At 35.5% G+C, this 23,611-nt stretch overlaps 1 protein-coding gene across 1 annotated transcript in view; it reads left to right on the plus strand.

The window, feature by feature from the left end:
* LOC132119389 (inactive N-acetylated-alpha-linked acidic dipeptidase-like protein 2) overlaps positions 1–23,611 on the plus strand; it is a 306,226-nt gene that overhangs the window by 251,741 nt on the left and 30,874 nt on the right. The window contains exon 11 of the mRNA XM_059529291.1: positions 6,855–6,950. Within this exon, the coding sequence (XP_059385274.1) occupies positions 6,855–6,950 (96 nt within the window). The remainder of the gene's footprint in view (positions 1–6,854; positions 6,951–23,611) is intronic.

Genomic DNA, 23,611 nt, shown 5'->3' on the forward strand with positions numbered 1-23,611 from the left:
AAATTCTGGATAAAATTGTGAATATTTGGTAAGATATTTACATTTTTTGAATGAAGTCTCTTATGCTCTCAGCAAGGCTGCAATTATTTGGGAACAAATATTAAATTATTTGTGTTCCTGTAGCTCAATTGGTAGAGCACTGAGCTATCAAGCGCAAGGTTGGGGGTCCGATTCCCCTGGAACCCATGATATGTAAAAATGTATAGCCTGAATGCACTGCGTCTGCTAAATGCATAAATTTAATTTTTAATTTTAATTTAATTTAAATGTGAGAACAGTTATATTGAATTCTGTAATTTATAAAAATGTTGTCAGCTAGGGCAAAGCTGAATTTTCAGCAACCATTACTCCAGTCTTCAGTATCATATGATCCTTCAGAAATCATTATTATATGCTGAGTTGGTGCTCAAGAAACATTGCTTGTTTTTATCTGTGTTAAAACATTTGTGATGCTTAATATTTTTGTGGAAACAATAATACGGTTTAAAATGTTTCTTCTAACTGGGAAAATTATAAATGTTTTACTGTTACTTTTGATCAATTTAATAAATGGTTACTGAATAAAAATATTAATTTCTTAAAAAAATAAATAAATAAATAAAAATCTTACAAACTACAACCTTTGAAGAGTAGAGTTAACAGTGGCGGTTCTACACGGAGGCCTAGGGAGGCCCGTGCCTCTGTAGACATGTCCCTGGCCACCCCTGTGGCCACCCCCGTGCTGAAAAAAAAAAGTAATATGATTTTACACACGAGCGCCAAAAGCGGAACTAATGTGACGCAACGTTCTACACGGGTAAATTAGTGCAGCGCACCCAAACACTTAGGAACCAGGCGGGAAGGAAGTCGACTGGAAGTTGATGTCAGCCGCGTGCCGCCATCTTGTAGCAGAACTTCACTTGCGTTAGCATCCCATTGACTCCCATTCATTTTGGCGTCACTTTGACAGTGAATAACTTTACATCTGAGGCGTTTAAAGACTCCATTTGTTCATTATTTATTTCTAAAGATACACGACAATGTATAAAGGGCTCCATTACCTTCTATGTTACATTATGGCCCCGTAGAAAGAGTTTTTGTAAAAATAGGCTAACGATTGTGTCATAACCACTCGACTCTCTGTTGCACAGTAGATAAATTATTGTACAGACAGGAGGAGAAGTTCGCAGGCAATCGGGGAGACGTCAAGAGAGAAGCCCATTTTAAAATACTATACAAAATAATTAATCAGAATACTTACTCCTGCTCACTCACGCCAAAGAACTCCCCGCTCAAGCTCGCCGTCTCTACAAGATTAACGATGGCAGTTTTCACGCACAGCTACTAGAAGATTAACATCTGTCAGACAGGTTGCTGACGCTTAGTTTGAGTCTGCGCGTCAGAAACGGAAGTGCTAAAAATCGCTAAAAATGGGCTTCACTTGTCTCAATTGAGTTCTAATGGGGTCGCTGTGTCCATTTCTTTTACTGTCTATGTTAGGAACTTATATGCAAAAATCACGCTTTTCGGCGCCTCCCGTTTTTTTCACATCAGTTTGGGTAACTTGGGTCTGATTATAATTTCTCAAAGTCATCTGAAGCAATTCCATAGCTTAATGTTATGGATAGAAGACTATTTACATCATTAAATTAAAGTTTGCGGAAACCTTGTTTTCCCTCCTTTGCGGCTGTCAATCAGAGGTGGGTAGAGTACCCAAAAACTGTACTCAAGTAAAAGTACTAGTCTGAATAGTTACTTGAGTAAGAGTAAAAGAGTATCGGATAAAAAATCTACTCAAGTAGTTAGTTACTAGTTACTTTGGGTCATATATACTGAGCCTATTTTTATTTAGATACATAGATAAAATGTATGTAATGTATCCGTGTGTGTATAAATGTATATATTCAATCAGCCTTCACTCCAATTTATGTAATTTATTATAAAAACCCTGTCTGTTTACTTAAGTAACAGATATAGGTGTCATGCCATGACATATTTTTAATACGACTGACTTTATATTAAATGTGAATATAACATTGAAAGTCAATGTGATATAAAGACTGCTACTAATCTTTCATTGTTCAGAAAGAGAGCAAATAACATTTACATTATTAAAGATCATTTTCACTGACAGTCTAGAGTTCAATCCCTCTCAGAAACTCCCATTAAAATCACTGAAACTGTTAACACTGTGAAATCAATATCTTAATTATAAATTCGTACACACATCTGCACTTTGTTGTTTCTGACGAGAGAATTCGCCAGAAAGAGGTATTCAGTCAGCGAGCGAGTGAAGGAAGCACCGGCATTTTAGCGATGACTCATCTGAACGCCTCTGATTGGCCATTGCATTCAAAAGCTCAGCAGAATCTTGTGTGATTGGTTATAATGCGCAGCGCTGTAAAAACGCATCTATCTCTGGCTCAGCGCCAGCAAGCGATCACAGATCTGAATTTAGCAGTTGATGATATGACTTGCTGAATGTACTCGCACCGGTGTGATTGTATTAATATTAATAAAATCTTAATCGGCTATTTTTTGTCTTTTGGAAGCTGCATTCAACTTGACTCCCCTCTGTTATAAGCCACACACGTACAACAAACTAATGTCACAGTGGTATCGTGTACTGTAATCGAATGTAGCCTAAGTTATTACCTGTTAAACAGTAGACAGCACATGCGGTGTTCATCTAATCTCCATCAAAAGCAAATAATAGCCTTTGCAGATTTGCTTTCAGTGCAGTTCCATAGCCACGTTTTCAACGCTGCTGATGTTAAACGTTACAACTCTGAGTGAACCGCTTCAGACACTCAGAGCGTGCTGCAGGGAACTGAACGACTCATTCAAACTGATTCATGAACCAATTCACTCGTTTGCCAATTGGTTTGATCAAGCCTTTGAACAGAATTGACTCAAAATAATTAATCATTCACGAATGGGCATCGATCATTGTCCAGAGAAAAGTAGACGGGGCGTTTGGAATAAACTGAAGCATTTATAACATTTATTGAATTAAGATAAAGTAACGAGATGAGTGTCGCTCACAGTAACGAAGTAAAAGTACAGATTTTTCCCAAAAAATTTACTCAAGTAAGAGTAAAAGTACCCATCTTTAAATATACTCTGAAAAGTATTAGTTACCCCAAAAAAATTACTCAAATAAATGTAACGAAGTAAATGTAACTCGTTACTACCCACCTCTGCTGTCAATCATTCTCCATTCAGTATTCAAATAGCGCGCACCTCGTCCATTTACAGCAGGATGCATGGTAAAACTCTCTCCAATATTATATACTCACATTATAATGCTTGATCTGTAGATAAAATAACTTTATTTTGTGTATTTGTATTTTATGTTTGTTGCTGTTTTTAAAAGACTTGCTTGTGCCTGTTAGATCACACACATTTTAAAAGCCGTAAACTTCGCTTCGACAACTTCGTAAAAAATCACTTTGTGAGCTCAGTTTTGAAGCGTTTCATATTATCATGGTTTTGCGCAATGAAAGATTATGAAAAGCTTATTATATTTTTAGCCTGCACAATACATTTAAAATAAGCATAATTTAATTGTATATTATTTCTGTGTAGTGTAGTGTAAGCATTATAAATATATACACTTCTGAATTCTTGACATTCATATATAAATATTAAATTGTGAAATGTATGATTGCCTGATTGAATTTTATAAGAGTACTAATAGTAATTTGTTTTTATTAACATGTTTAGATTGTGTAAAATTACTGTGTAGATTTTTTCAAGAATTACTTTTTGTATTTATTTGCATTACATTTAAATAAATTATGTTGCCATTTTTAATGTGCCCCTCTGGTTAAACACTGGCCCCTCCTTGGCCCCCCTAGTAAAATTTGTCTAGAGCCGCCACTGGTAGAGTAAATGTTAAACTGTTTATAGTTCAAGCAAGTTGACACAAAACTGAAATTTCAGTGTCAATCATATGTCATTGAACGATACACAAAATAGGAGTGCACATCCTGTAAATTTATTCTATAAGGTTTTCTTTTTTATCATTTAATTTTTTATCACTTTATGTATTTATTTGTTTATTGTTGTTATTATTATGTATTTATAGATAGATAGATAGATAGATAGATAGATAGATAGATAGATAGATAGATAGATAGATAGATAGATTTCACTTGTTTTAATGTGTCCTGTTTCAAGGTTTTTAGATATTTTCAGTGGAAAACAAGACAGAAATATGACTGTTCCCAACAGCAGAATCACATCCTTGCTGATATAAAAAAATAAAATAAAAAATAAAATAAAAAGTCAGATTTTACCTATATGATTGCAAGCACAAACTAAGATAATTATATATAAAGTTTCTGTATTTTACTTAAATTAGATCCTGTTTGCATATTAATTGCTGCTTAGGTTTAATGACTGGATAAAGAATTTTTATTATCTTATTTGTGATAAAAGCGTTTTTTATTGCAAATTACATTTTATTGGGTCTCTAAACAGTAATATGTGGCTGTTGAATTTTAATTGCTCATTGCAGAACCGCCTGTGGACTGGCCACTCCAGTTGTAACAAGGCCGTTTTGTTTGTGTAGAATAAACAGGAGTCGTTTCCGCTGGTTGCAGTTTGACTGCCAGATCAAATTTAAACCTGCAGACCCTTCCCGAGGTGAGCCTTGTGGTTTCCTGCTCACTCAGTCAAGAGGAACCAATTCACCTGCCCGAGATATCATTCTCTGTAACCCGAGCCCAGCCCTATTCATATGTAGCCAAGGTCTAGAGGTTTGGTTATTATGCTAAGAGGCATGTGTTTATGTATGTGAAGAGCAACAGATCTCTGAGAAAAGTCACCCATTCAAAAGGCTCCATGAAAAACCCAGCTTCTCTTCTTGTAACCGAATACCCATATTAGAGGACCGAACATGCTCATCATGTTGGATAAGTGTGGTGGGATACAGATGAAATTGATCTTCATTCGAATTTAACTGTTCCAAGATCACCACAAACCAACTCATTGCAGATGTTGCCACACAATCTGCAAAGTAATATCCCCTGGTGAGGCTACCGTACTTCAAAACAGCAGGGTCTGCTCTCAAGTGAGATGAAAAGCTGTGTGGGAAGACAGGCACTGGGTGTAATGCCTCTAATCTTCAATGTGAATCAGTCTTTGTTGTGCATCTCTGTGCAGCCACTACAAAGAGAAAGCCACAAACAGTGGCAATCAATTTGTAGATGTCTCAAGACATGCTCATTTTTGTTGGACGAAAACATGGCATGTGTTTTTTTTTCTCTTCTTTTTTTTTTTCAAACCATTGTCAGGCACTCTTTGTGAATAATATACCACAGAGTGTAAACAAAACCTTCAGTAAGTTGTGGCTGTGTGTGTTTAGGTGAGGTGTGTGTCTAATGAAGTTTGCAGATCCAGGTTGTTTTATTTTTTTATTATTATTATTATTTTTTTTTACCCTTATAACTAACTGAAGTCTGACACTAGTTAGTTATTTATTTATTTTATTTATTTGGAAATTAAATATATAAAACACGACAGCTAATTAGTTATCCAAGTGTCTAACTAAAAGCTAGGGCTAGTTAGCCACACCAGCCTGTTTAATCTATGTGAATAATTCTTGATGGCTTTGTTTAGTTTTGGTGATTGTGCCATTTTTAAATGTGTATTAAGAAGAGCAATAGAGCTAATTATTTTTGTCTTTCTTTAAAAGTAAGGAAATAATGGAACCATGCTAGATCTTTAGCATAAGAGTTGTGATTCAATTCTATTCCAGAGACATCAGGCCCAGGGGCCTTCCCAATAGGAAAGCTTATGATTGCATTAGGTATCTCTTGAATAGTAATTTGAGATTTCAATGTTTCCTGATCATCTTTACTCAGTTTTGAAAGGGGGAAGCTGATTGAAGGAAGAGAGAAATTGCTGCAGACTGAGTTTAGAACTTGGGTTGAAATAGTCCTCCATAAAATTGTCTTATCCAGTCCAGTCCATCCTTATCCAGTGATATCCTTAGAATTATTTTGCCTTCATATTGCTAAATGTTATTACTTCTATCCAGACAGTGGTGCACTGTGACCACTATAGTACAGGGACAGGATTGTGTGTCTTTAATCTGACCTGTGTGATCCGTATGGTTAATCTTAAGAGAGAGAGAGAGATTTTGGAGAAAAGTTGTGATTTTGAGTTCACTGATGCTGTCATAGTCTGAGCTTTTTTAAGTTTGGTTACATGTGAGGTTGTACCCACAAGGTCTATGTCACCTAAGAATATGCTTTATAATATTAGTAAAAGTAACATTTAATCAATGGATTTTAAAAACTTCACAAAAAAACTGCCTTCTCTACATTTTATGGGGTCTTTCCCACCAATTTCCTATAGCTGGTCAGATTTGACTACAAATATCTATGCTGTGACTTCTTTTTATGACCACTAAGACTCAGCAGTTAATGTCCTTTTTTGGCATATCTAAGTCACCAAGTTTTACACCACTCAGACTGAGGAAACTACTTCTATAAAAAAGAAAAGAAAAATTGCAATCAATAAGGTTTCAGTCATTTCACAGTGAATAAAATCTCCACCCATTGGACAACCAGTCATAAAATGCTCAGTACGGTTTAGAAGCATATTTCCAGTGCTAAAAATTTTCTGACTTTCAAACTACAAGGATGTAGCATAACGTCCTCTGTGAGTTTTAAAGTCAACCTGGTGAGACAGGAAAGACATGTTCAGGGACCTACTTCTCCAAAACATCTATTTCAGATGTACATTATGACAGGTAAATTTAACTGTGTTGACATTCTTGTATAGGTGTGTGTTGTAACTTTGCATTATTCAAGGTCTCTCTCTCTCTCTCTCTCTCTATCTCTTTTTTTTTTTTTTTTACCTAGAGAACATTTTTTCTATCTGAGGCCTTTACCCCTCATGAGTCTTCATTAAGAGAGACCTTGGATCCAGCATTCGAACTCCATGAGAATATTGCCAAGGTAAGAGTGCTCCTCCTTCCACTCACTACAAAAGTCCAATAGTGATTATTTTGTTTGTTTGTTGTTGGCTGGCTGGTTTATCAGGTGCTGGAGTGTTGTATATCTAAATTTGTCATTAGAATTTTGTTTTAGGTGGAAGATTTTCTTGCTCAACTTTCAAGTGTTAATTGCACAGCTACACAAATCATAACTCAAGAGACAGATGCAATGAGAAAACGCAAACTTCAAAAGTGTTTATTCTAAATCATTAGCATTTTTATTTTTCAAGTTTATGCAGATAAGCAAACCTTTTGTTAATCTCTACTTTAATTCTTTTAAAATATGGATTTTTAACCTGACCGTTCTGTTCTCCAAGCTTGATTCTCTCGATAAATGTCTGCATTTTGATGTCTAAATGCATGGTTCAAAGTTTGAATTCATTTAGTAATTTAAAGTTTCCGTTCTTCGTGATCCCATGTTTCAAACTTTAGTTAGTGTGCAATGTTGTTGTTAGAGTATAAATAATATCTGTAAAATTATAAAGCTCAAAGTTCAATGCCAAGCAAGATATTTTATTTAACAGAATCGCCTATATCGAACGGCCAGTTTGGACTACATCCATCTACTTCCTTCATTAATGACGTCACTAGAACAGTTTTTTGACTAACCTCCGTCCACAGGAATACACAAAAAAGTGGGCGTGATCTTGTTGCGCTCCCACAGAGAAGAAGAAGAGTTGTGTTTGTAGAGTGTGTTTGTCGCCATGTCGTCGAAACGCTGTTATTTTCATCTTGGAGTCCAATCACCTTTTGTTTGAAAATTATAATCCACATGTAAAACAATGTGCAGCACATTTTGCTGAGGACAGCTTCCTCAATCTGAATCAGTTTAATGCCGGATTCACACAAAGATTATTCTTGAAAGATGGAGCAGTTCCCTCTTTGTCTGGAGAATGCGTTGTTTATGGACCACAACCGGTAAGTGTATTTTATTATTTAAGTTGGTGCGTTTAACAGTTTCCGTAACTTATTACACAAAGGCAACACTGTTTAGCTTTGTTAACTAGATGGTAGGGCTGTGCAAAAAATCTAATGCAATTTTCATGTGCATCTTGTCAGTAAAGACATTCCTGTGATTAGAAGTACATCTCCAGCACGTGCGTTCAGATCAGGATTGCCAGGTTTTCAAAACAAATCCTGCCCACTTGCTTCTCAAAACTAGCCCAATAGCGTTTCCAGGAGGGCAGCGTGCGCTAAGCTGCTGTCGAATCACAACACAGGAACCGCTGGCACAATCAGAACTCGTTACGTATTTCTGAAGGAGGGACTTCATAGAACAAGGAAGTCATCAGCCTGTTTTTATGACAGTGAAAACAGAGGTATAGATATAAGTAAATTGTGTGAAAAATACAGTTTTTTTTTACACACGAAACATGAACACATGTTGCACACTGTAAACACAATCAAAGCTTAAAAAAAAACATGAAAAACGGGACCTTTAAGAGTTTCTGTGTGGTATTTTATTTAATTTTTTTTTGTGCCTTTGGATAATGTTTAATGCTGAATGATGAATCACTCACAATAAGATTAAGAATGTGTATTCCATTTTATTTTGTTGATTTGTGCTGACCTCACCCAGTCATCATATCATGAAGTGTGTCTTCCAGACAGGACAAAAGTGCATTGACCAAGTATCAAATGACAGTGTCCTGTGCTCTCCTGGGTGACGTTATGAAACCCCAGCAGTGTTTCAGTCCACATACATTGATTGCTTGGCTTCTGACAGCCTGTATCCCATCCTGGCAGTCTGTAGAGGAATAGCACACATGCTTAGAATCAACAACAAACCCTGTGAAAATATTATGAAATATAGATGAAACAGGCTAGAGATTTCATATATATATATATATAAAAAAAAACGTTTCTCTCTCTCTCTCTGCTAGTTATGGCCACAGCATTAACAGCAGCAAGAAATATGAATATAATTAAAGTTCCTCAATACAGTCAAGGAGATATTGTTCTGCACCATGAATTATTCAGGCTGTTTGAAGACACAATGACACTAAGAGCTCTGGGACAACAATGCATTGCAGAATGGATGAAAGGCTCACAAGGTGTCCGTTCAGTGCCTTGTCTCCTCCAGCTACACATTTAAAACAGTATATACAAGTACATTAGATAAAGCGTCTTCAGAATCTGAGAAGGTAAATATTTATTGTGGTTTTGAATTCAGTGAGCAGATTTGGAAGTGTCAGTATATCATATTTCTCTGAACAATGGACAGAAAGGTTGGGAAACTTCCCAGAATAATAAAACAAGACAGAAAGGGTAAGATCTCAGGCTGTGAAAAGCATGCAAAGACACACTGGTGTCAGAGAAATGGTAACACTTTGCAATAAGATTCATTCATTCTCCTTTGTTAATGCATTAAGTATCAAGAACAAACAATAATTAATGTATTTTTAGTTTAATATATGCTCCTGTTGTTAATTCATGTTTCAATTTAACAGTAAAAGAATAATGCTGTAGGAGTCTTGTTCTTTCTTATTTCTTGTTAGGTATTGCATTTAAGAAATATTCCTGGTTCAGTCCAGATGAACCTTAATCAACAGCACTTGTGGCATAATGTTGATTGCTACAAAAGCTAAACAATCGCTCAAATAAAACAATTTTCACAGAAGAATGATTTTAAGTGCTTTATAGATATAAGTTTCACCTTTCTGTTTTAAATTCTACAAAAATAAGATTTGCGTCTACAAAAGAGGATTCCCCTTTTTCATGAATATTATAGTAATTCTTGGGAAGGATAATGGGAAATTAATCTTTCATCAATAAGAAAAATTATTTCAAGTGTACATGGTTTATTTCAAAGTGATTTTAAACATTTAATTCAAACGGTACATTAAAAAAAATAAAAAATAATGTAAAAATTTTAATTTGTTGATTCAATGAAATATGCTTTGGTAAATACAAAAGGACCTCAGAAGGATACATGATTGTTCATAATTGGTTATTCTGTTGTGTATTATAAAAATATTAGATTAATTCTTCCAATGTGCAATACTTTCACACTCACAGTCCATGCCCAATCCTCTAGAGGGCATCTTGTATAAATATGCCCTACTTTCCAAACAGCACAAGTTCTTAGTCACATTGGCCCCATAATGATGCTATAAGGGTTGCAAATTTCCAAGTGCCCTGAGCTTGGCGTGACTCCAAAGCCAATATTAATGAATGCTAATGCCTCTTGAGAGTTTCCTTAAAAGCACGTGACCTAGTCACCTGCCAGCCTTTCCCAGTATGCCGTTCCTTTGAAATAACGGCTGCAAACGTTGTTAGTTTGGTGATCCAGATTTCATATGAAAACTAAACTCAAGTAGCCCCCTGATGCCAGCTTAAGTCTGTGGAGGCAGACGTGAATTGATGGGGTGTGAGAGTTGGGTTTTGCTGCTGTCTGATAGCTCTCCAGCTGCAGTACAAGCGCACTTGAAATCCCTAGGTCCCTTTGTAAGGCCAGCGCTGTTGTATCTGTGGTGTCACGCTTCTCTACGCCTCCAGGTCCCGTAGGACCTTGGGCCCGAGCCAAACTCACTTTTTCTGCAGGCTGAGGAGCCTTGGGAGTTCTTTCAGTGAAGCTTATCACATCCTCTGCTCATTTTTCAACCCCACCTTTACAACCACAGCTGGGCCGGTTTGATGGGGAGGACAGAGGGCCTGAGTAGTGCAGTGTGTGTTTGAGTCAGTTCCACTCAGCCTGGCACGGAAGCCTGGCATCGATCATTTTAGCCGCAGGTATGCGCATACTCCATCACCCTCGCAGGGTCCACATGCGGCATACCATCTCTCTGGGGCTAAGAGCCTCTGTACTGACTACCTAGAGTACTACTTTAAAGATATACATCTAAAGTCGCTCATTCCCTTAACTGGAGAGTTTGACCTCCTTTTGGAATTTCAACTCTGTTTGCAATATTGTAGCACTGGAAATTGTTTGCTGTGGTTCCATTTTTTATTTATTTATTTTTTATTATTATTATTTTTATTTTTTTTGTTATGTACAAGACAATGCCGAATCTGGCTATGCAAGTTGAAGAGACTCTGCACTGCTTTTTGTACTGTTAAAAGTAAATTCTACAGAAAGCTGTACAAATGTTGGAGTAAAAACTAGTTAATTGGTTAACTTTACTGTAAGTTACGTAAGTTGAAATGGTTTAAATGGTTTAACAGCATATTATACCTATGAATATTACAATAAATGTATGATTTTAGGAAACTTATACTAGTATACTATACATGGATTTAAGTAGTCATAGATTATATGAAGAGTTTGGTTCCAAAACAAAATACATCAATTTTTAATAATATAATAAAAATGTGTTTTCTTTACCAAGAATGTGGCAAGATGAAAACCACTATTGTCTGTTTCAAACTTTCACATAGCATCTTTAGGTTATAATAACATTTTTAAAAAAAATTAAATCCAGGGGGTTTTTTTTTTCAAAGATTTATAATAAGATTTTATTCTTTTTTCCCAAAATATAATAAATCCATTTTTCATTTTGAAACTGATGAAAATACACAACACATATGACATCCTCTGATGAGCTTGATTTACAAAGCTTGTCAGTGATCTACGGCTCTGTGTATTAAATGTCGCTCAATCTAAAAGCATGTGATGGAGATTTACCGGTACTATTAATCAAAGAACTGGCTTTACTGACAAGATGCGGATGACAATCACATGTGATTTATCATGTAGCCCTTGTTTGTTGATCACAAAGTACAAAGTATAGGAGTAAAACTAAGAGGCGGAGTGTATTCAAAGCACCGCCATTACTGTCTAGAGCGCGTAGAATGGTGTGCTGTGATTGCTTGATACCGTTTAGTGTGTGGAATGGTGCGTTGTGATTGGTTGAGTGAATATATTGCATTCTGCAAAAAAAGGGAGACTGGCACTTTGGAGAAAAGGGAAAAACATAACCTAATAACTGAGAATATTGCATTTTGCGTAAAATTAATGTTTGACTATTCAATACCAACCAGAAACAATACTGATTTTGGCGGAAACGCAATTTGTATTTTTATTTTTTTATGGCGTTTATTGTGTTTTGGAACCAAAATCTTCATATACATATATATATATATATATATAGTAAATAGTATAGTTTATATTTATAGTTTATATTTAAAGGCTTTTTTTCTTTTGACAATACTGCTGTGTGGGGTTGTCACATTTTTTCTTACCATTGTTTCCACAAAAATATTAAGCAGTATTAACCTTTTTTTTTTAACACCAAATCAGCATATTAGAATGATTTCTAATGGACCATGTGATGCTCAAAACTGAAGTAATGACTGCTGAAAATGTAGATTTGCATCAGAAATAAATTACATTTCAAATTATATAAAAATAGAGAACACTTATTTAAAAATAATATTTCACTGTAGAAATAGTTTTATTGTATTACGAAACAAAATGCTGCCTTTGTGGATATTAGAGACTTTCATAAAAATGTACCCACCCCAAACTTCTGATTGGTATAAGGCTCACAAAAATTGTGTAAGACATTGCATACAGACTTAGTCTAATGTGAGAATTAATAAACTCCTGTATCTTGCTTGGACAGTTCATGTAATTAGACTGACCAAAAGCTGTTTTAACTGATATGATCATATATGATTGCAGTGCATGATGGGTACCATCTGCATAACAGTTGTGTTACCTGCAAGTTTCACAAGTTAAGTTTTCCAGATTAGACCTTTGAGCAAGATGCCCAGTGGCACGTCTACTAATGGAAAGATTGCGGATGTACATATGAAGTGTGCCTCTGTTCTTGCCAGAACTTACAAGAGAGATAGACGCATGCCATCCAGATATTCTTTCAAAATTAACCTCCCATTCATCGCTTGCCCTGGGAATCAGCCAGCCAGAAAACTGTGGTGGAGTAGGAAGCCTGAGAGGATGGAAGCTGCCAGCGAGAGGAAGCTGAGAGCATCTGCTGGTGTGATTGAACGTCCCAGGACAGCCATTGTTATGTGTCAGATGTAAATAGTGGCGGCGGTGAAGTTTGAAGACTTGGTATTGTACTCTGACAGCCTGAATGACACTAGCCGGGCAGGAGAAGAGGGGTGAATGGAAGATTCTGCCAGCTTTGCTTGCATGGCACCCGGAAGGGGCAGGAATCCGCTGATGGACTCCGTGGGGAACGTCTACCTGAGAAGTATATCAATTTACATTCCATCCTCTTGAGTGAACTCATCTATTCAAGGGCGTCCAGAGATCCCCATCCGAACCCCCCCCAAAAGAACAAGTTGTGAATGAGTGTGGTTATTTCACACTCATTCATTTGGGGGTGACATTCAGATTGCATTGTTTTGTGTCCATCAGTGCTAATCCAGAGGCACAGGATCATCAGCTGTCCATTGTCAGAATTCACCCTCATTTCGATTCTTAATGTTTTAGCTTTTTAATTGTTTAAATTGAGCATCTGATATGCAGTTTTATTAATATGAATTTGCCATTTTGAGGATAAAGAATCATAGAAGAATTGACCAAGAAAGCACTTTTTCCCCCAAATATAAGGTCTAAAATGATATGATAGCACTAATTTCCCACATATTACTCTTATAGAATTAGACTAGAAAAAGATTTTGAGTTGAACTTCAGTTAAGCCGTACAATTAAGAATGCTGGGATATCAAAATACTCTATGGAATTAGCAAGTGTTAAAAGGGTCCAGTGAGGTCCGATGTTGTTTTGTATGGACTCCCACACATGATATGCAGGGAAGTGTAGTGGCCAGGAATTGGGAATTCATGGCCACGAATGACTCACTATAAAGGTTTTTTTATTTTTATTTTTTTTACACATTAAAGTCACCCAGTAAAAATAAAAAAAATAAAAAATTAATTAATTAAACAAATGCTGAAAAAGTACTCACCCAAGATAATAGATGAATTTTTTCTTCATTGGAACAGATTTGGAGTAAAGTAACATTACTTCACTTGTTCACCAATGGGTCCTCTGCATCGAATGGGTGGCATCAGAATGAGAGTCCAAACAGCTGATAAAAACATCACAATAATCCACAAGTAATTCACAAGACTCCAGTGCATCAATTAATGTGAAAATCTGCATGTTTGTAAATAACTGATCCATCTTCAAGTCTTCAAACTGTTGCTTTCCAGTAAATGATGAGTCTTCTATCGATCAAGAAAGTCATCTCATCTGAATCAGGAGAAAAATGTGCACAGATCAAGCACCATTTACAACTTTTGGAAACTGTCCAAAAGTTCTAAACGAGAGAGAGAGAGAGAGAGAGAGAGAGAGAGAGAAAAGAGCTGCATGGATCATTCATTGAAGGGATAAAAGACACTTTACAATTTTAGCTGGGATGTTTAAAATTATTATATATATATATATATATATATATATATATATATATATATGCATATATCTCACTGGAGCAAGTGTTATCATGGATTATGGACTGGTATTTTGGCTAAAAGTGACAGTTCAAGGCTAAAACGCCTCAATAATGGGTGTCCTAAACAGGGTGGTACTGTTGTTTAAGACCTTTTCATTTTTGTGTGAATTATCCCTTTAGTGTGAACGCAGAGAGAGAAGATAACGTGATTATTTAGAAAAGATCATCCTAAACTGATGAATTACATATGGAAAGACTGCAGCACATGACTTGTCAAAGCTCACTGAGGTGACTTAATCACTAAAGACAATGTGCCAACTCAAGTCCATTGCCTCCGGCCTCAGCAGTACAGTCCCTGTATAGCTGCACTGTGTGTGTAACAGATGTGGCTTTTGTCCGCTGGGATGGGAGATGGGGAGTGTGAGACTGAGAGATGATAAAGAGATGAGGTGAGGAGGTAATGGAAAGATTCTCAACACTGCTTAACACCTCAGTCAGCCACGCAGAGGTTTTCATAAAGTATGTTGCCCTGATCTGCTTTTCTGGACTGGGCTGTATTATTTCTTACAGGAGAGACAAATCATAAAAAACCTCTTTATCATCGAAATTTAAGTCTCAAATTTTTTCTGAAAATAATAGTTTGAGTCAGTCACTATTATGAAAAAGAGCATACTGGATAATCTGTAAAATATATTTTGCCCGTATTCCAAGGCAGGAAGTAAGTTTTGGCTGTTTCTTCAACTATGAGCCCCAAGATCATGAAAGATTTTTTTATTTTAGCTGAACTGTTATTTTACTGAAATCTAATGTCTCTTAATCTTTAAAAGAGCCACTTCTGAGAAATAGATTTCTTCATGGTTGCCATTTTGATTCGAGTATGACTCACATTTACAATGTATTAATCTGAAGTTCCTGAAGCTGTTTAATAACACCTAGTCGCTGTTATCTCAGTAAACACCAACTACAGCAGTCTCTCATGTAGACAGACACAAAGTGGGATGTTCTGGCTGGACCACATTGCTGATAATCATTTATTGGTTTCTTAGTCGAGATGACTCTGAATATTTAGTCCCACAAAGGCTGAATGTCACAATTGACTGTGCTTTTTTTCTGTTTTTGACCTGCAGATGAACTGGATGGGTAAAACATTCTATCAAGAAATACAAATTATTTTCTCTTTGGATGTTTATGAAAGAGCTAATTACTGGACTTCTCCTAAATTGCATCTTTTGTTTGCTTCCCACTTTTGAATGTTTCGAAATGGATGTTTTACAGTAGCTAACCTAGACCGACTGGAGAAATCAGGTTTTTCAAGTCATAGACAGATGAACAAAATGCAGACATTTTCACTTTATCTCCCCGAATGAGGCGTGTGATTGGTTCTCTCCACCTCCTCTGCACCCCAACACTGGCAGCATATCAGTAGGAGTTTATTGCTGCCTAATACATAACATGACGAGATGTCAAGGAGTAATTTTCCCAGACACTCCTGGGTTGAACTCTGTGTTTGGTGTATGGTGCTCTCCCACAGATACTGTTTTATCACCTGGCTAATACAATTGGCGTCTCATTGTATGAGAGCTGACGCGGGTGTCGTTTAATGCACATTGTAACAGGGGAGTGTAATTTGTCCACAGATCGAAGGCTGTCGAGTGTCTCTGCTTCACGTTTACTGGTTTGTCCCAAGCGTGGTGAAGATTTGTGGTTCATCCATCACTGCTTCTGATTAAAAAGCCCTCTGTACTTTTGAAGCCTTTTTGCTGAAAGGTTGAAAACTGCATGACATCTAGGAGCCTGTCTGGCACTTTCAGAGGACAAATTTGCCCATCCTTTCAGAGCATGTTATTGCCTTGACTACACCCGTTTCATTCCTAAAAGTTGGTTTATGGATCTTAAACATTCTGAGGTGAACAATTATTTCCAGGGAAATGGATGGCAAAAGTAGTTCCAGGCAGGTGGATGAGATGTGTAAGAAATCAGTCCTATAAGACCACTTTTTAAGGACAAAAACCTGATGAATGTCTTTAAAAACAACATCTAAACCATATTTGAGGTGTGGTAATCATCTTATAAGCAGAATAACTGATTCTAGTCCGTCGAATTATTAGAAAATAATGCACCACGTTCAAAAGAATAAGATACTGCTTTATGATGTGCACAATTGACTAGATGATGTGGAGGTTGAACAAGTAGTTTTGAGAATTTCATTTCTGATCTGAGAAATGCACCAAAGCAACTGAGAAAAACTGTAAAATAATACTATGCTATAGATAGACAGACAGATTGCTGGATGGTTGGATGTATACAGCGGCAGTAATCACAATTACTATTAAAATAATACTAAATTAAAGATGGATGGATGGACACACTGGCAGTAATCAAAATTGCTATTAAAATAATATTATACTATAGATAGATGGATGGACGGATAGACAGACAGATAGACAGAGACCGATAGACAGATAGACAGAGAGATAAAAAAAAAAAATACACATATTCAACAATGTTAAAATTTAACAATACCAGCAGTGCTGGCATACAATTCTGGCCAGAGGGACCTTGACAATTTGTCAGCATAGTAATGTTATTACTGTTGACAAGCATGCTCGGTTTCAATGCTGTTTACAAGTAGAAACTCAGGAAGCCTCACCTGACCTTCATACTGAGTAGGTTTGGGTTCAAATGTCACTTTCAACTTTTTGAGGCTTTGTTTCGAGTGGAACCACATAACATTGCATCTTGAATTTGGTCAGGTCTACCAATAGATTATTTTTTATTCTGTATAAATAAATTCTGTGCATAGAAGCCCTTTGATATATTTGACACTTCTCTTTTCTTTCACGAGAAAACAATTCTGTCTTTTTCTGCCGTCTTATTGTAACTTTGTTAGTCATTTTGTAAATGGACCCAGCACTGTTTTTTAAGGTCCCACAAAAGCCAATTAAGCGCATATGATATGCATCTATAATGAAGCAAAATGGCACATAATTTGAAGTTGTTAGAAAACAAATGCAAATCTAAAATGCAGTCATGAGTGTACTCTGTAGGGACCGCAGTTTCTCACTGTCTTTACAGCTCTCAGGCATGCACAGTTTCTGAGAACATCAGTAACACATCATAATGCACCAAGACAGCTAATCTGTGCATTTGTAACATACAGTTGTATTAAATTGAGTGTTTTTTTTGTTTGTTTGTTTTTTGGTATCACACAGCAGGTTCCATCTGTGTACCACAGTAGGCATGCTGTACTGTCTTATACATTATAGGCTAACTATAATATTCTGACCAGGGTTGCATCAGTCATTACAATAAGGATTTGGTTGCATTCTGTATGTGTAACAAATAAATAGTACATTAATTTTATGATGGATAGAAAACAAGGCTAGAAAAAAAAAAACAATCAGGACCTGGCTACACTGAAAATAATATATATATATATATATATATATATATATATATATATATATATATATATAAGGGATGTCCAGATCCGATCACGTGATCGGAAATCGGCCCGATCTCGTGGTTTCAGACTCGATCGGAATCGGACGTTACCTCCCGATCAGGTCTCGGATATATATATATATATATATTCTCATTAATTTTTGACACATCTTTTGTTATGCGGTGGCACAGAGTTAGACCCTTTTGACTCCACACAGAAACAGCGACGCGTGCGGCATGACATCACTTTGTTTTCAAGAGCTGGTGTAAATAAATATAGATTCAAACTCAAAGAGACATGATAGTTTGCGCATGACCTGATATTTCATTCGGACTCAGGATACAGCGAGATGAACATCACAGAGCGCTAAACTCTCATGCAGTGTGTGTTTCATTCATACTCGAAGCCGGAGCGCGCTCTCGCGCTGATATCAGGAAATTCCTAATATGGACAGAAGCGTCCAGCTATGCTGTGGTGCGCACAGGAAAACAGAAACTTATGCAAACACGAAGACGTTAATATACGATCACGACAATAAATTGTTCTTCAAGTCATCTCCAGCAGGTGATAAATAAAGTATGAACAATGCAGTGCTGATTGACATAGTATTTATTGTCCACCAGTGTTATTGTCCACCATTTGTAGATTTCTAAGCCAATTAAAAGCTAGAAATTAGAGAAAAAATAAAGTTGCCTATACTACCAGTCAGAAGTTTTTGAACAGTAAGCTTAAGGTTTTTTTTTTTTTTTTTTTTTTTAAGAAGTCCCTTCTATTCACCAAGCCTGCATTTATTTGATCTAAAGTACAGCAAAACAGTAAGATTTTGAAATATTTTTACTAGCCTATTTAAAATAGCTGTTTTATATTTGAATATATTTCAAAATGTAATTTATTGAACATCCTGGATCTGTTTTTTCTCTCTTCTTTATTCTTTTTTTATGTATTATAGAAGTATCGGATCGGGACTCGGTATCGGCAGATACTCAAAATCAAATGACTCGGACTAAAAAAACCTGATCGGGACAGCCCTAATGTGTATATATATATATATATATATATATATATATATATATATATATATGTATGTATGTATGTATGTATGTATGTATATATATATATATATATATGTATGTATATGTAATTTTTTTTTTATTAGTATTTTTAATTTTATTTGTAATTTTTTTTTGAAAAATTATTATTATTATTAATATTATTATATATTTTTAATCATATGAGCAAATCTCAAAGTGCATTTCACCTTTTTAATTCCTTTCAGAAGAAGCTAAATCACATATGTAGGTAAGATTGGTGATGGATTACTGAGTTTCTTGGAACAGGGTTTATAATTTCTGATTCATTATTGGATGCAGTAACAGAAATGTCACATTAGAATGTTCACCCTCTCTGCATTAACTGCTGTACCAACCTACTGAAGTACTAAAACCTGTTTGTAACTTTATAATATACAAGTGTAAATGAGACAATAAGTAATTTGATGAATCAAAGTTTAAGTAAATACAAATATATAGAAGTATGTTGTAACACAATATGTTGTGTTTAAATAAAAACCCTTAAATGTGAAGTGTCACACATTGGATTCTGGGAATGTCAGTTTTCATTTTTACATTGTAAATAATAAATAAATAATAAACACTTCTAAAAACTCAAAATTAAGCAATATTTTACTGTAAAATTACATGAAATGTCCCATTGGATTTATTACAGTTTTTCACCATATATAGTAAGGAAAATGATAATGGACCAGCGAATGGACCAATGGAGAGGAATTTTGCAGATTATTTATTTATTTATTTATACTACAGTAAATCTTTCTAAGACTTTTTTTAACCATACTTAGAATAATATAATCATATAATATGTACATAATATATGTGTTTGTGACTGTGTGTAATTTTGAATATATTGGTGAATGTAATGATATAAAATGGTATATGATATGCCATAGAAGTCTGTGTTGAGTCTTGTTAATCTTGTTTAAAATAATATATGTGTTTGTGTTTGTGTGTGTGTGTGTGTGTGTCCACGTGCGTGTGTGCGTGTGTATGGTTGTATCAGAAGTATTTTACTATAGACTTTTGACAGTGTGACAACTTATTATAAATATTTATTTATTGAATAAATACCCAAATGTAAGATTCAATTTAACTTTAGTAGTATTAATCTATGTTTCCACAAAACAAAACATATTTATACATATTTAACATATTTAAGCTCTACTATCCTAATATCTAAAAAACTCTTACATATTGTTCATTAACAAGGGTATTAATACATACAGCACAATGTTTTTTTCATGAACCAGTCCAATCATTTAAGCCCATTCTTCGAATCCAAACACAGAACTGTGCTAAAAATATGCTGCAATCTAATTAGCTTTTAATAATCAAAAACATGCTTGCGGAATAGGAAAATTGCAAGCTTGTAATTTGAAATGAAACTTTGCAGGCAGTAAGTATAATTGGCTCCAGCATCTGGCAGATGTTTGTCATGAGTTAATATCTCCTCATTTTACTGTTCAATAAACAGACACACACACACACACAGACATTTGTTCATTCCTCTTTTTGCTCAGTGGTTTTCCCATTTTCTGCAGGTCATTGCTACAAATCTTTAGTCAAGAATGTCATTGTGTGTTTTTGTGATATTTTTAAATGGCTGAATAAAACATTACTTAAGCTCAACAATTTTTATAATCTGCCCGTTCCTAGCCAAACGGAAGATTTAACGGCTGAATTCATGCACAAAAACATGGATGAATGACCTGCCAGTACAACAGACTCAATACAAACACACTTCCTCTGTTTACAGCTTGATGGTCATGCCAGTCATTGAGAATTTAAGATAATGCAAATAAATTGTCACGTAAGCCCCTAAGACCCACAATACACAGTTATGCATGTCCCTGTTGAATAACTGGTATGTAATTCAAGATGCACTTAGACAACAAAGCAAGCATCATTTATGTTCACATGAGACCTTTTCTACCTGCATATTTAGTTGTTTTTCTTTCACTGTTAACTCTTGACATGGTACCATCTGGAAGCTTAATGACAGAAAAAGAAGGCTGCTTGACGAGAGATTCATCTTCACAGACATATTGCAGAAATAAATTTGACTGACAGTGGTCATTAAGGCATTGATTCATTAAATGCCATGTGGTCAGCTCTGAGTTTTAGTGCTTTGTTGCTGTGTAAATCTTCAAGAGTTGCTTGAACTGTGAGGGTAGTGAAGTTGTTATTTCATAGGAATGGGAAGATGTAGAAACATCTGTCATGTTGGCTCTTTGTTCAGAGAATTAAATTGTTACAACATTTGTTAGTTATTTGTTTTTCTCAGCCAGTGTTAGTACCATTTGTTTATTTTTGTATGTTTAGTCATTTTTAATCGGACTAAAATGGTATCTAATTTTAGTTAATAAAAAACATTTTCATTTAAAGCTGCAGTCCGTAACTTTTTTTGGTTAAAAATGATCCCATATCAATATTTGAGCAAGTATATTAACAGCCAGAGTTCAAAACTATCACCTTACTTTAGCCCAATTCACAACGGCAATATTATAATAATGTTTTCTAATTTGAGTGGTTCGGGTAGGTTTCTGCTGGAAATTCAAGCATGGCACTGCGTCATTATGTCACGTCTGTAAACATAAAGAAGTTGTCCCAGCTACTGGGCTATCGCATGTGAGGATCCTGCAGGTGACAGATCGTTTACAGCCTATTCTCACAGCAGCTAGAATAATTTTGATGGCGGATTGAAATCCAGAAAGGATCATTTGTTTATGAAATACATGCAAATTAAATTAAATTATATTTCAGTTTCAAATGTGCATCTGATTTCAGATGGCCAGGTTTCCAGTGCGTTGTGATTGGCCGAATGTCTCAAGTGTGTGACAGAAATGTTATGCACCTCACCATACTGTTATGGCAACAAGACAAAAACAATAAAACCCATCACAAACAATGCATTTGTTGCATCCAGTGGGGACATGATTACTGATTATAATGGAGCGTGTTAGAATGAGGGGTTTCAGGTAGGCGTGGTTGACTCTTAACTTTTATAAAGAATATCTCTTTGAGACTTTAGTCTTTGCAACTCTACAGATCTTCTTTATGCACCAAGAGCGTATAAGAATCCAAACAGAAAAGAAAATTTGAAATTCACTTAATATGACCCCTTTAAATATATCTTTAGTGCTCCACCTGTCCAGGTTTTAAGATGATGACTTTAGCAGTTGCAGCTTTTTTTGTGGATGCTGGTTTTGTGAAGTACTGTGAGGTCAGTTTTTGTGGAAAGATGTGAATATTGAGGTTTGCTGTCACTTGTTTGCTGCAGTAGTGTCTGATGGTGCCTATCATTAATTTTTGGTTTTCGCCCACAATTCTTCGTTGCTGTTGAAGTCTCTCCATGCTTTTTTACTCATTTAAAATTGTAAATACTGTTACTCTTGAAACACCAAAGGTTTGGGTTTTTAAGGTTATGAATGCTTCTGCTGAACAGGCTTCCATGATTTGTAATTTTTGGAAGTCTGACGAATAAAAAAATATACATAAGTTGTTAGTGCATTATTAATATCTTGCAGTGTTCTACATTTTTGACAACACTAGTATTTGTAATTAACATGATTTAATTATCATCATGATGTGCATTTTCCTTATCGTTGACCCCCAAAAAAAGAGTGATAAAAAAGTAATGAGAAAGATTTTCATTAGTAATTTCACTAATTAGATTAAAACAAAACTCAGCCATGTGTCAATTTATCAGATTTGCATGGTGTGACTATTTCACAGCATCATTTTAAAGGGGGGACACATTTCAAATTTTCACTTTAAAGAACTCACATCTTTAGAGTTTAACACCTACTGACTTCATAACCTTGGGGCATCTTTTTTTATGATTTGAGACCTAATTAATATGATGTCCTGGCTTGATTTTATTAGGGTCTGGTGCTATTAAAAATAATGTCAGTTTCTTTTAGCAGATTACAGATCAGCACACACCACTTTGATTTAGATTTTTACTAGACCCTATGTGCCAAAATAATAGTTCTTAACTAACTCAGCCCTGCTTCAAAATAAATTCAAATTTCAAGTTCAGTGAAGTAGATGAGTCACAGTGTGTATACTTTTACACATTGTGCAGAAAGGATGGACAATATTTGTCCTCAGTAATGTCATTCTTCCCACTGTGTCTTTGTCATGTTCTGTACATTCACTGTACATCCATGCACATTTCAAATATCCCTCTAGTCTGTCAGATCTGATGGCAAAATCCCAAAGTACATGTGCACTTCCAAATCAAAACATGCTTGACCCCATAGTTAAAACTCGCCCCACTAAAAGAACAATACGACATGGGAAACAAACACCCTTCGGTCTAGTGTCGAGAACAGACACAGGCCTGTCTTTGTGCTGTGAATCAGTGTTTAGCCATTCATCAGTCAGGCTGAGGCGCTCAGAGGGAGCCCTCTGCTGTCAATAACCTCCCACTATGGAGTCAATTCAATGCCACATATATTTTCAATATAATTGAAGTTTTGCAAACGAAAATGAAAGTGCTGAGAAAAATAAATGTGCTTTGATGAAACTGATGAAACTTTTAACAAGATTGCGATGATATGTGGTTTATTTGTGTTCTTCAAGCCATATTGGGTATTTTCATGAGACTAAAGCATATTTTTTAATATAATGCTTATCGACAAAGTCTTCATCATTGAGTACTATAAAATATTTGCTGTCTAATTCTGTGAAGAAGCCACATCGCATCACAGAATTTCAAACTCTAATGTTATAGACTA

The sequence above is a fragment of the Carassius carassius genome, chromosome 38 (assembly GCF_963082965.1).
Source record: "Carassius carassius chromosome 38, fCarCar2.1, whole genome shotgun sequence".
In the NCBI taxonomy this organism is placed as follows: Eukaryota; Metazoa; Chordata; class Actinopteri; order Cypriniformes; family Cyprinidae; genus Carassius; species Carassius carassius.